Source organism: Cucurbita pepo, chromosome LG09 (assembly GCF_002806865.2).
Source record: "Cucurbita pepo subsp. pepo cultivar mu-cu-16 chromosome LG09, ASM280686v2, whole genome shotgun sequence".
NCBI classification, from domain to species: Eukaryota; Viridiplantae; Streptophyta; class Magnoliopsida; order Cucurbitales; family Cucurbitaceae; genus Cucurbita; species Cucurbita pepo.
In genome coordinates this window covers 4,214,928-4,228,166 of record NC_036646.1, presented here as the reverse complement: position 1 = coordinate 4,228,166, position 13,239 = coordinate 4,214,928, and the positions used below count along the sequence as shown (strand labels likewise).

General features: G+C 36.1%; 3 protein-coding genes across 9 annotated transcripts; all 3 read left to right on the top strand.

The window, feature by feature from the left end:
• Positions 1-1,619: 1,619 nt before the first annotated feature.
• On the top strand, positions 1,620-4,224 carry LOC111801898 (60S ribosomal protein L5-like). The gene is made up of 9 exons (XM_023686120.1): positions 1,620-1,722; positions 2,216-2,285; positions 2,368-2,459; positions 2,655-2,781; positions 2,886-2,965; positions 3,049-3,165; positions 3,384-3,518; positions 3,618-3,787; positions 3,904-4,224. Exons 1-9 carry the CDS (start codon positions 1,720-1,722, stop codon positions 4,019-4,021), a joined length of 912 nt encoding a protein of 303 aa, XP_023541888.1. The 5' UTR covers positions 1,620-1,719; the 3' UTR covers positions 4,022-4,224.
• Positions 4,225-5,326: 1,102 nt separating this feature from the next.
• LOC111802679 (protein FAM133-like) lies at positions 5,327-8,990 on the top strand. 7 transcript variants are annotated; one of them, XM_023687132.1, is made up of 7 exons: positions 5,338-5,478; positions 5,606-5,666; positions 6,032-6,146; positions 7,029-7,130; positions 8,030-8,171; positions 8,245-8,291; positions 8,603-8,990. In XM_023687132.1, exons 3-7 carry the CDS (start codon positions 6,057-6,059, stop codon positions 8,822-8,824), a joined length of 603 nt encoding a protein of 200 aa, XP_023542900.1. In that variant the 5' UTR covers positions 5,338-5,478; positions 5,606-5,666; positions 6,032-6,056; the 3' UTR covers positions 8,825-8,990. The 7 variants fall into 7 exon arrangements, with proteins under 7 accessions (XP_023542896.1, XP_023542900.1, XP_023542898.1 ...); XM_023687130.1 differs by having other exon boundaries at positions 5,606-5,689; XM_023687128.1 differs by lacking the exon at positions 5,606-5,666 and having other exon boundaries at positions 5,327-5,478.
• Positions 8,991-9,814: 824 nt separating this feature from the next.
• LOC111802267 (U5 small nuclear ribonucleoprotein 40 kDa protein) lies at positions 9,815-12,828 on the top strand. The gene is made up of 2 exons (XM_023686568.1): positions 9,815-9,946; positions 11,568-12,828. Exon 2 carries the CDS (start codon positions 11,599-11,601, stop codon positions 12,631-12,633), a length of 1,035 nt encoding a protein of 344 aa, XP_023542336.1. The 5' UTR covers positions 9,815-9,946; positions 11,568-11,598; the 3' UTR covers positions 12,634-12,828.
• Positions 12,829-13,239: the final 411 nt, after the last annotated feature.

Here is a 13,239-nt window from a genome sequence, read left to right as displayed (position 1 = left end):
TTGTTCTAAGCATACTTCACAGTATTGTAAAACATCTTATATCCATCCTCGTACTCTCCCGACAACAGTAGTCATCTTCGGGGATTAAACGGAAGAAATTTAAATGCATAATGCGATGTCTAATGTAAGAGGACCGATTTTATATCCTTAGTAGACCGTTAAGTAAAAGGCCTAACATCTCATCAAATTTGTAAATTGTATTCTCGAGTAGACGGAAAGTGTCAAAGACAGCGCTAGTAGTGAAATTTTCGCCGGCCTCTAATCCCTAATTCTTGATCACCCCTAGTGATTGTGTCGGGTGAGTGTGAGCTCTTATAATCTTGTCGGGTTAATGAATCTCCTTATTGACTTACGAGCTAAAGAGTCACGTAATAGTTAATGAATCTCTTTTTTACCACTAAATTTTTTAATCTTCGAAATGGAATTATTAACGTGTATTAGAAAATAATCGGTTCGTATTTGATAACAAATAAACCGTAAAAAACAAAAATTCATTTTCTTAATTTGTTGTAGACATGTTTTATAAATTATTGTCCACGTGAGTGTACATTTCTTTTTTTTTTTTTTTACAATTTTGAACAAAAAAAAAAAAAAGTTACTGTAAGGGTAAAAACTATAAGGTTCGAGATTAAAATTGCAGTGAAATTCAATAAGATTAAAAATTTAGTTGAAATTTGATACAATCTAACAGGTCTAAGGGTATAAAAGTAATTTTACTAAATGATAATTGATTATAGGCTAAATCGATTAAAAAAAAAAAAAGCATGGTGTAAAAAATATCTGTAAAACTTTTTAAAATTTTAATAATATCCTTAAATTTTCACAAAATCTAAAAAAAACACCTGAACTTTACAAAGTTTCATTATTGCCCATAAATTTTTTTAAAAATTTCAAGAATATCCTTACTATTAGTATTACGTAGAACCTAAACATGTGCTCGAGAGATAGCTGCTCATATACTAATAAGGGATGTATGAATTCTCGAGAAGAGAGGAGCCGAGGTGGTCACCTGGGCCGCTCGGATCCCAGGAGTGAATAGAAAATTGGATCTCACTTGAATCAACTCATCTATCCTCTTCAGGAGAAGTTTGGTTTCAAACCCCGGTTCAAACAGGAGAAGTACGCCATACTAATATGCCTTGGATGATCCACATCTCGGGATCAGGCGCTGATGAGCACATTGAACTATGAAAATACCAATAAAATTTTAAAAGTAATATCAAAACCTTTTACTTTTCAATAAAAAAAATCAAGAAAATTACTGTAATCACGAGAATTGTCTATCGATACCTTATAGATTATTTCTAAACATTTTAAGTTAATTTTGAATATTTTAAAAAACGTGTACTAACTGTAAATATATTTTTAAATTTTTTAAAAATGTTTAAAATTATTATTATTATTTTTTTTAAGGTTTTTAAAAAATTTATAGGTATTAATGAAAATTTTACAACCATATTTTTTAATCTTTTTTAATGTTAATATTTTAAAAATAAATTATTAACTAAATTAATTTAAGATTATATAATTGCTGATTATAGAATAGACGGGCCCGGCCCAAGATGGAGTCGTCGGCCCATATGCAAGCAATCTAGGGTTTTATGCCCAACAAGAAAAAAGAAAACCTAGGGTTTATTATATAAAGGGATTCTGCCCTTTCTCTTGTTTTCCGCCACTTCTCTTTCGGGTTCCTGCTCCGCTCGCGGCACCAAATCTACAATGGTGAGAGCTTCATCCCTTTCTCTTGCGCTTTCGTCTGTTCTTGTTTCCATTGACTGGTTATACTATAGAAGTTCATGTAATCATACTTTTACTGCGTTTTCCGACTTCTCGTTCATCTTCGCAATCCGTTGTGTGGTGGAATCTATGTCATATTTTTTCAGGAACTTGTCTGTAATTCGTAGGTTTCATGCTATATATGTGTAGGGATCTTTATTTTTAGCTATGTTGGTGGTCGGACTGTTTCTTTTATTGGTTTCTTCGTTATTGATTAGAAGTCCGTTTTTTGGTCACTCGTTCCTAGCTTTTAGTTTGAGCATCCCGCCGCTCTTAATTATCATACATATCTTTGCTCTCACAGATCAGAGCTAACTTTGTAGTATTTTATGGTTTTGACGGCCATTGATTCATTAAATTGTAGTTCGAAGTCATATTTTTTATGTCGTGATGTGTTTACAATGTTGGTGGTAGTTATATGGTGGGTTATTTCTTGTAGGCTTTTGCCAAAGCTCAGAAGACGAAGGCCTACTTCAAACGTTATCAAGTCAAGTTCAAGAGAAGGAGAGGTATTTATTCCCTATATAAATAATGTCACAAGGTTATTTATTCTTTTCTAGATTTCTGATTGTTGTATCTGAATATTCACAGAGGGAAAGACTGACTACCGAGCTAGAATTCGTCTTATTAACCAGGACAAGAACAAGTACAATACTCCCAAGTATCGCATTGTTGTTCGATTTGTATCCTATGAAAGATCTGAGTTTGAATAGTTTGTAGAAGTTTACATGTTTTGGGTGTTTAAGAGCATGAGTAATTGTTTCTCTTTTAGCTATCAAATGCCAGACTTTTTATTGGGTTTTATTTTTAGATTACTTCCTGTTTTACATCTATTTTTCATGGATTTTGAGATGTGTGTCCTTGACATCATTCAATAGTCGAACAAAGATATTACAGCTCAGATTATTTCCGCTAGCATTGCTGGGGACTTGGTCCTTGCTTCAGCTTATTCTCATGAGCTTCCCCGTTATGGGCTGGAAGTTGGTCTCACCAACTATGCTGCAGGTATGCTTTCAATCTTGTCACTCTTTCTTGCATGTCCGTTCATATATAATATTCCTATTAAGATTTTCAATGTCTTGATGAACAACTGTTTAATAATTGTTTAGCATATTGCACTGGGCTCCTCTTGGCTCGACGAGTTTTGAAACAGCTTGAGATGGATGATGAATATGAGGGCAACGTTGAGGTACATTGAATCTTAACTATTTCCTCTACCCCTATCTATAGTATATTTTTAATTTTATTAACACTATGATGTTGCACTCTTAGGCTACTGGTGAAGATTACTCTGTTGAGCCAGCTGATACCAGAAGGCCATTCCGTGCTTTACTTGATGTCGGTCTTCTTAAAACTACAACTGGAAACCGTGTTTTTGGTGCTCTTAAGGTACTCAGTTAGCAACCGGATATTCAATTTCTAGTTCTTTAAAATTTTATTTCTATATTTGCGTTTTGTGTCCTATAATCTCATTGTTCTATACTTCTTAGTTGATTGTTGTCATTCTATGGCTGGTTGGAATTGTTAATATAGAAGAATTTTTAATGATTGTTCTGTGAAATTGGCCGTGTAAACACTTGCAATGAATTTCAATTTGTAAAACACAGGGAGCTTTAGATGGTGGATTGGACATCCCTCACAGCGACAAGAGGTTTGCTGGGTTTTCCAAGGATAGCAAGCAGCTTGATGCTGATGTTCATAGGAAGTACATTTATGGTGGACACGTTGCGGCATACATGCGGGTATGACCATGCTGTTTATTTGTTCTTATCATATGCTATTTGTATCCTTCAAAAAAATTGTAAAAACGTTTGGTAACTTTTTATATATGGCTTCATCAGACCTTGATGGAAGATGAACCAGAGAAGTACCAAACCCACTTCAGCGAATACATCAAGAAGGGCATTGAGGCTGATGACATTGAGGGTTTATACAAGAAAGTTCATGCCGCCATTCGGGCAGACCCATTGGTGAAGAAATCCGACAAGCCCCAACCCAAGGCACACAAGAGGTAGAAACAAAGCTCGAGCTTTTGTCGAGCGTAAAATATCTTTCCTAAGTGAACTTTCTTTGATTGCGGGCATTGTTTATTAACATTCCCCTGTTGGTGTTGGTTGAAAATTACAGGTACAACTTGAAGAAGCTGACATACGACGAAAGAAAAGCTCGCTTGGTGGAGCGTTTGAACGCCCTGAACTCTGCAGCTAATGCTGATGACGACGACGACGATGAGGATGACGAGTGAAAGATGAAAATTAGTTGATGTGGGCATGGAAGGATTTTAATGTAGTAGTTCTGCTATTTATTATTTTAAGTTTCGTTCTTTGGTCGAAAACTTTTCTCATCTTGGAGTGTTCTGTTACTTAGAATATCATACTTTTGGTCGCCTCGACTTTGTCACTTTTGAGATACCCATTTTCTCTTCCAATGCAAATCAAGTTTTGACTACCTTATAATTTCGTTATATCTTTTAAAGCATGGTTTTTGCTAGTAGGAAACTTCCATTTGGAGTTATTTTTTTGAGGCAAAGGACATTGCGGGAATTACAAATATTTTATTAGGGCAGTTTAGTAATAAAAGCTATGGTTTCCTTTTCCTTTTTAAATGTTGAGGTTTAGTTGTAGTTTATGAGTAATTAATATCATTAATAATTATAATAATAATAATGTTATAACATAGTTTATATCAATTATTAAAATATCTTAATTTATTTCATTAGCTTAAAAATAATTCGTCTTACCGAACTCATATTTCAGTTTTCATCCCACAGAATTATTTATTTTAAATATACTTTCTATTTTTAAACAAAATTTATATTATCAGTAAAACATTTTAATAAATATTTTATTAGGGTTGGATTGTGAGAGAGGTTGTTACCAATGGTATAAGAGCTACACAGGGATGACGGGTCTCCCAAGGGGGTTAGATTGTGAGATCTCACGGTTAGAAAGAGGATGATACTTTGGGGGTTGTCACAAATAGCGGACAATATATGCTAGTAGTGGACTTTGGAGGTTGTTACAAATGGTATTAGAGCTACACATCGGACAATATGTCAGGGATGACGCTCGGCTCCCAAAGAGATGTTTTGTGAGATCTCGCGGTTAGAAAGGGGGACAAAACATTACTTAGTGAAAACCTTTCCCTAATAGGCGCCATATCGGTTACAAAAGGGAACGAAACAATCTATAAGTGTGTGAAAACCTTTCCGTAACAGACGCGTTATATCGGTTAGAAAGGGGAACAAAACATTCCTTGTAAGTGTGTAAAACATTTTCTTAATAGGCGCCTTTTAAAATCGTTAGGTTAATGACAATACGAGATATACAAAATACTAAGTATTAAATAATTTAAATTTAATACAAAAATAAGATAACTAATTTCATACCAAAAAAAAAAAAAAAAAAAAAAAAAAAANAATAAAAAAAAAAAAAAAAAAAAAAAAAAAAAAACAATAGATTTTTAATTTAAACGAAAAAAAGAAAAAAGAAAAGAAAAAAATATAAGATGGGCCTGACACTAGCATGTCCATATGACAAGGCAAGCCTGCTCCAGGCCCGTGAATACTTTGACTATTGCTTCAGGAGAATTCGGTGTCGGGACAATTCAGATTCGAGTCTGGCGACTCCGATTGCCGGTTGCCTTTGAAGAACCCTCTAGGGTTTACTCTCAGGGTCCTTTTCTTTACACAATTTTCATTTGGTAGCTTCTTTACTTCTCCCAATTTCACTTTTCTTTGCTTCTATTATCGATTCTCAACAATTTTTAGCTAAACCCCCATTTTCTTGCCTGCATTTGAACTTCATCTGTTCTTCGTTTATGATTCCAGTTTTCTGGGAAATTGACACAAAATTCCTTCCAAGTATTCCTCGATTCAATCAAGCCCCGGAGTTCGTCGTCTTCCTTGTTCTTGTTCTGCTCACTATAAGAAGTCATCTCGAATTTTTTATCGTTTTTGTATAGATTTATGACCAATTGGATATTATTTCTGGGTAAATCATTCAAGTACATGTTACAAAGCTATTGAAGAACAACTACCCCATAGGAAAGAGCCAACGAATTGCCTAGTTCTCATAATTTTCTCTTAGGCAACGCTCACATGTAACAGTGAAGAGCTGAGCTGACTCGGTCATTCCTTTTCGTTTACTTGTTTTTCATATCTAAATCCGTTGTGTTTGTATGTTTTTGGTTGTTTATATCCGATTTTCGTTTAGTATCTGTATGTTGCTGGGATTTATACTCTCATTTTCCTCAGATTTCTTGCCTGGCTGTATTTCAAAATGGGTAAGAATCAAGCGTACAAAGCGATGCAGAAAGCCAGGCTGGGATCCACAAGCGCGGCTGGGCCGGCAGAGGTTGAAGATGGAATGGTTTGTACCCTTCCACTCTACTACCCTTTGGGAGCTAGTTTCCATGGGACGTTCATAATTGAAATGCTTATCTCTTGTGATGTTCGATTTCTATACTAACTCAATCGGAAGTTTATAATCCACGAATGTTATTATGCCATTTAGTCGACTCGGTGGGTCGTTGGATGTAAGAAAATGTCGGTTTAGCTGTAGATTAACGACAAGTTGTCCAAGGTTCAAATTGACTTGACTTGACTTGACTTAATTGTTTGAATTTATACAATGTTTAGCAGTTTAAAAAGAAACATATATGGCAATAGCATCCTTTTTCTGCCTAGAACATTTGGAGATGGTCGCATTCTATGGTTTCCCTGTTCTAGTCGTCGTTAGATATTGATGACTGAAGTTTGACATTTTAATTGGAAGGATTGTTTTTCTCCAATCATTTGGTATTATTGCATTCATTTTATTTCATATTTTTATCTGGCTTTGATTTTATTTGAGCATCTATAAATTTTGTCGCATATGGTACCGATTGAATGTAGTTGCTACTTCTCTTATATTTAGAAAAAGGCTTCTTCTGGGTAAATGATACTTAATGGTGCCTTGATATGAATGATATATTGGCACGAATAGTTATTTTCCCCGTTCGATCCATCTATAAAGTAGTCTGACTCTGTCATTGCTTGGATCTTCATTTTGATGACTATATGATCTGTTGGAGAACGAAATCCAAGTTAGCCCTGGATAATTGTTAGATGACAGGCCTGTTGTTAATGAAGTAAGATTTTTTCTTTATATATATTTTTTGTATATACGTCGAGATTCTGATGCTAAATTATTCAGTGGCATATTTGGGGTTATTATCTTCTCCTTTATTGTTATTGACGAGGACTGTCTCAGGTGGATGGTTCATTTCATTCACCAGAGTGGCATGCTGCTCGTTTGGCCAGCCTTAATACTTCTCACACGATTACGTGGGAGGAATATAAAAAGAAGCAAAAGGTAAGTTTTTCGTGGGTTAAATTTTCCAATTATTACTTCATGTTTCTGTGCCTAGATTTGGTTGTCTTAACATCATTCACCCTTGCAAATGCTTTGCCCAATTGGTAGCATACTAGTATGGTACACATCGTCCTTGATGACATTGTGGTGTTTTCGTTTAATTTGTAATCATCTTCTTTTTCTTATCAGTAATATAGTTATCCAGCATCATAGTTCTTTTTTACTGTGATACATAAAGAATCTTGTGGTTGCATTGAGAACGGCAGTTTTTCTTGTAACGGCTTAAGCCCACCGCTAGTAAATATTGTCCTCTTTGGGCCTTTCCTTTCGGGCTTCCCCTCAAGGTTTTTATAACGCGTCTGCTAGGGAGAGGTTTTCACACCCTTATAAAGAATGCTTCGTTCTCCTCCTCAACCAATGTGGGATCTCACAATCCACCCCCTTCGGGGTCCAGCATCCTCACTAGTATTCGTTCCCTTCTCCAATCGATGTGCGACCCCCTTTTGAGGCCCAGCGTCCTTGCTGGCACACCGCCTCGTGTCCACCCCCTTTGGGGATCAGCCTCCTGGTTGGCACATTGCCTGGTGTCTAGCTCTGATACCATTTGTGACGAACTAAGCCCACCGCTAGCAGATATTGTCCTCTTTGGGCTTTCCCTTTTAAGTTTTCCCTCAAGGTTTTTAAAACGCGTCTCCTAGGAATAGGTTTCCACATCCTTATAAAGAATACTTCGTTCTCTTCCCCAACCGTTGGGGGATCTCACAATTCTTCTCCACATATAACCTATCATTGTCAGATATTTTCCATAGCTGCCACATTTTAGCATCATGGGAATTGTTTGTTGCCACAATTCTTATCAAATTTACCTGACATCTGTTCTATTCGGTTTGGTGCAACAGGAAGACGAGTTGAAAAAGGGAGAGATGGAAGCAGATACGGATAGAATGATGAAAGAATATAGAGCGCAGTTGGATGCTGAGCGGGCACGCAAACTTGCTCATGGGAGAAATCGCTCCGGTAGCAAGTCTGGTCATGAAAAAGGTATATACTTGATGAGTTCTTATATTAATATTAGTAAGATAAATGAGATCTTCTAAAGTCGTCGGTATTACAGATAGGAAGAACCGAGACTTAAAGAAACGGAGCAAAAAAAAGAGAAAGGTGCCAACATTTTTCAACTCTTACTATCACGATTCCGCTATATATTGTTTTCATAATGTTTTGCTCAATACGAGTTAAAAAATGTTGGTGAGCTTGATGTCGATGATGCCTCTCAAGTTACTATAGTCATATATTTTGTATCAACACTATGACACGCTCACAAGCGACATGAAAAATTCTGCAAAGTTATTATCATTCGTGATCCGTTATCTCGATTCTATCTTGTTAACAATCTTATACCGACACTTCCTTTCAGCAACCGTGAATCTCTTGATCTTAAAAAATAGTCTAATTTAGTTTTACTGTTGTAGCATTCGAAGAGGAAATTGTCTGAGTCGAGCTCTTCTAGTTCATCCTCGGATTCATCCAGCAGTGACGAAGAGGAAAGGGAATCTAGAAGATCAAAGTCGAGATCGAAAAGATCGAAGAGGGAAAAGAAGCATAGGTCGAGAAGCAAGCAGTCTTCGAGTGATGATGAAGAGGCGGATGGTCCTGTGCCACTTTCAAGATTCTTTGAGAAAGTGAAGAATTAAGGGGTATTTTGTTCTGTAACGTTTATAAAATTTCCAGTCTTGAAATTAGCATATTTGATCCTCCTCCTCTTCTTCCTTTTTTCTCCTGAATTTGCATTTACGCATTGTTGTTTCTATTATTGGCTTTCTGAAGTTGGAGTGATCCATGTCGTAGAAGATTTGGACCCGTGTTGATGGTGCAATTGGTCAAAACCCTAATACACTCGGGTTAGGTTCTAGAAGCTTTTAGACTAACCTGAAATTTTGGGTCGGTGACCCTATTAAGGTTTACAATTTAACCCGTCAAATTTAATTGAATTTAGAGACCATGAGAATCTGCTTCATGAATTATTATAACCAACCCGTCTTAATTATTATAAACCAATTAGTCGGATTCATATTTTATCCAATCTTAGCTGTCTAGCCCTAAGCCAATATCTGAGAGAATCCATTTTCATAATTTTCTATTGAACGAATGGTACATGAGAAACAGATTATTTAGTGCTTCGTTTGAATATTGGTTGTTAAATTGCGTTGTGTCAGAAGATTCGAGGATGAAGACCGTTAATATTTTTTTTTTTCAAATTGAAAGTTTCAAAAGTATTCTCGAGATTTTAAAATACATTTAAATTTTTGTAAAATTTTGAAAAATATTTTAATTTTTTGTATTGTCAGTCTATATAAAAGAGAAATAATAAATAGATAATTTTTATTTTTTATTAATGATTTTTTTTAAAAAAAAAGAAAATTAATGGATTAATGCTAGTTTAAAATTAATGGATTAATGTTTTTTTTTTTTTTTTTTTTTAAATTTTAAAATTTTAATTTAAGGATATTTTTGAAAACAAAAAAAAACTGTATAAATTAATTTATAAAAACAAATAAAGAAATAAAGAAAATATAATAAATGATTTCTCTTTTTAACTTACCGTCCGAGGCATTGGATTATTGTTGGGCCTCCCGTGGAAGCTTATGACCGGAGGGGCTACCACTACCAGGCCCGTGAGTGCTTCGATTATAGACTTTGGCTACACTTCACATTTCAGTGTCGGAGAAATCATTTCCGCTTCTTGCGAGCAGCGACGCAGATTCGGTGCCGGCTTTTCAACTCCCGTCTAGGGTTTACTCTCGGGTCTCAACCAGGTTTGCGCTTCCACCAAGTTCATTACCTTCTTTAAGTTTGAGAAATGCCTCTATTGTTTGATTCTATGCATGAAACTGATGATGCTAATAGGTTAGCCACAACAATTCTATTTGTTCTTGCATCACTAATCGCGCTTCTACTTTCTTTTTCCGTTTTAAACTCGGGGGATCGAGTACGGAATTTTCAGATTGTATGAGTTTCAACACACCGGGGAGTGTTTTTGTATTTTCCTTGTACTTTAGTTTCTTCAACTTTTTTGAATACCGTTTTGGATAGTTACAGATCACAGCTTCTAGTGTTTCTGTATAATTATGGTTAGTCACAGTGTAATGGTTGAAATAGTTTTCGTACATTGGTTCATCTCAAGTGGATATTAGTATCGATTGGAGTTACCAAAGAAAAATTGGAGATATAACTGTTATTTCTAGTTGTTATGGAATCGAAGTGAAATTTTTTTGAGTACCGCGATCCTGTTGTGGTTGTTCTATGAGATGTTGGGAAGGTGATACTGCGGACTCGTTATCCCTTCTTCCTCATACTACTTGCTGTTTTATGCCAACGACTTAGCAAGCGATTTAGCCAATTTGATTGTGTGGTTCATTTTTCTTGTTTTTTTATGCAATGTAGTCTTTGTTTCTTATGCTTCTCAAAAACTTTGTTGATTGGATTCCTGTTAGAACGTTTCCTAGGGTCTAATTTATTTAGTTGTTAGTTAAATCAATGATTCATTACTGTAGTAGATGACAACCATTTCCTCCGGTATGCATATCTTTATTTTCCAATGGATTTGCATCTTTCATTAATGGTTTTTTTGATACTATTTTTAGTTTGTTTACTTTTATTTTTTTATGTAGTGAGTTATATATACTCTTGTTGTTTGCTGTTCATTTTCTGGTTTATTTTCAATTTTTGGAGAGTATTTGAGTTGGGATTTGGGAATGGGGAAGGATGCGGCTGCCCAAGGACACTATGTGTGAGATTCCACATCGGTTGGAGAGGGGAATGAAACATTCCTTTTAAGGGTGTAAAAACCTCTTCTTAGTAGATGTGTTTTAAAATCTTGAGGGGGAGGCCCAAATGGGAAAGCCCAAAGTGGACGCGGTGTGCTTGGATTGTTACAAATGGTATCAGAGCTAGACATCGGGCGGTGTGCCAGCGAGGACGTTGGGTCCCAAGGGAGGTGGATTGTGAGATCCCACATCAGTTGGAGAGAGGAACAAAACATTCCTTATAAGTGTGTGGAAATCTCTCCTTAATAGACGCCTTTTAAAACCTTGAGGGGAAGGCCATAAGGAAAAACCCCAAGTGGACAATATTTGCTAGCGGTGGGCTTGGGCTGTTACCCTAGGATTGTGTGGCTGAATGTTTTTGTGATTCTAATAGGATGTTTAATGTGGAGTGTTTATTCCTATGCAAATCAACCTTTTTTTTAAGGAAAAAACTATAATTTTAATGGTAATTTAGCATCAGAATGTATCTCTACATACCAAAAAAAGTGGAATATGTTTTCAAGTGATATAGTGTATAATTCAAGAGTCGGAATCTTATGGTATTGCCTTATGTACTTTCTTGTTTCTCGTTCTATTAGTTCGTTTGCACTTAGTTTTTTTTTCATTTCAGAGTCGGGGTCAAATATTAAGCATAACTCAAGATGCAAGTCCCTTCAGGAGGAGAAAATGCTTTGGCTACAGTTGGTCCTCGGCCAATGGAATGGTCCACTGTTCCATATAATGCTCCTCAAGGACCCGGGCCAAATGGGAAGCAGCGAACATCAAGTCTGGAATCACCGATCATGTTGTTGACGGGCCATCAGAGCGCTATATATACATTAAAGTTTAATCCAGCTGGAAGCGTGATTGCTTCAGGGTCGCATGACAAGGAAATTTTTCTATGGAACGTACATGGGGATTGCAAGAACTATATGGTTTTGAGGGGGCATAAGAATGCTGTTCTAGATCTTCATTGGACTACTGATGGATCTCAGATAGTTAGTGCCAGCCCGGATAAAACGCTGAGAGCATGGGATGTCGAGACTGGAAAACAGATTAAGAAGATGGCCGAGCACTCGTCCTTTGTCAATTCATGTTGTCCTACAAGAAGAGGACCACCACTAATTGTCAGTGGATCGGACGATGGAACTGCAAAACTTTGGGACATGCGTCAAAGGGGTGCCATTCAAACATTTCCAGATAAATATCAGATAACAGCCGTAAGTTTCTCCGATGCATCAGATAAGATCTTCACAGGCGGAATCGACAACGATGTTAAGGTCTGGGATTTGCGCAAAGGTGAAGTGATGATAACACTTCAAGGTCATCAAGATATGATAACTGGTATGCAGTTAAGTCCTGATGGTTCTTATCTCCTTACCAATGGAATGGATTGCAAGCTCTGCATATGGGACATGCGCCCATACGCGCCGCAAAACCGATGTGTCAAGATATTCGAAGGGCACCAACATAACTTCGAAAAGAACCTACTGAAATGTAGCTGGTCTCCAGACGGTAGCAAGGTCACTGCAGGTAGTTCAGATCGGATGGTGTACGTATGGGATACTACTTCTCGACGAATCTTGTATAAGCTTCCTGGCCATACTGGATCTGTCAACGAGTGCGTGTTCCATCCGAGTGAGCCTATTGTTGGATCTTGCAGTAGTGATAAACAGATATATCTCGGGGAGATTTAATCTACGTTCGAAATCGTCAAATCTGTACTGTTTTAGGTAAGATTGAAGCTGAGAATTCTGGGTAGTACGAGAAAAAACTTGTATTTGAAACTTTGTTTTGTGAGATTACTGTTTAGGGTTTGTAATTCTTAAATATTTACAGGCATCCATTCTAACTTCACGTTCTATTGGTTTTCGTTGTTTTAAGTGTTCCAATTCCAAGATGTATTAATTTTGTGTCGAATATTTTAAAATTTTGTTTGGATAAATTAATAAAATACTTTTGACCTCTAACTTTAAAATAAAAAATTTAAAAATATTTTGTTTTTGAATCTTCAGAAGTATTTAAAAAATATCTTTCAAAAAAGTATTCTTTTAAAAAAGTAAAAAATAATCTTATTCTTAATATAATGGATGATGAAAGTCTCACGTCAACTAATGTTCCAAGTGGTTCCAAGTGGATAATATCATAGCATTGTGGAGAGTTGTGTTCATCTAACATGATATCAGAGTCATGCCCTAAACTTGGTCGTGCCAATAGATTGGTACATGCCTTAAACTTAGTCGTGTTAATAGATTGGTAAATCTTCAAATGTCGAACAAAGGACTCTAAAAGAAAAGGAGTCG

What these genes read in the sequence shown, in the direction of transcription:
- LOC111801898 (XM_023686120.1), top strand. An exon ending in CAAGTTCAAGAGAAGGAGAG is followed by an intron (nt 2,286 to 2,367) that starts GTATTTATTCCC and finishes GAATATTCACAG; the next exon opens with AGGGAAAGACTGACTACCGA. An exon ending in CAACCCAAGGCACACAAGAG is followed by an intron (nt 3,788 to 3,903) that starts GTAGAAACAAAG and finishes TGAAAATTACAG; the next exon opens with GTACAACTTGAAGAAGCTGA.
- LOC111802679 (XM_023687127.1), top strand. Translation starts at nt 5,596, where the DNA reads ATGATTCCAGTTTTCTGGGAAATTGACACAAAATTCCTTCCAAGTATT. An exon ending in CAGAGGTTGAAGATGGAATG is followed by an intron (nt 6,147 to 7,028) that starts GTTTGTACCCTT and finishes GGACTGTCTCAG; the next exon opens with GTGGATGGTTCATTTCATTC. An exon ending in GGAGCAAAAAAAAGAGAAAG is followed by an intron (nt 8,292 to 8,602) that starts GTGCCAACATTT and finishes TTACTGTTGTAG; the next exon opens with CATTCGAAGAGGAAATTGTC.
- LOC111802267 (XM_023686568.1), top strand. Translation starts at nt 11,599, where the DNA reads ATGCAAGTCCCTTCAGGAGGAGAAAATGCTTTGGCTACAGTTGGTCCT.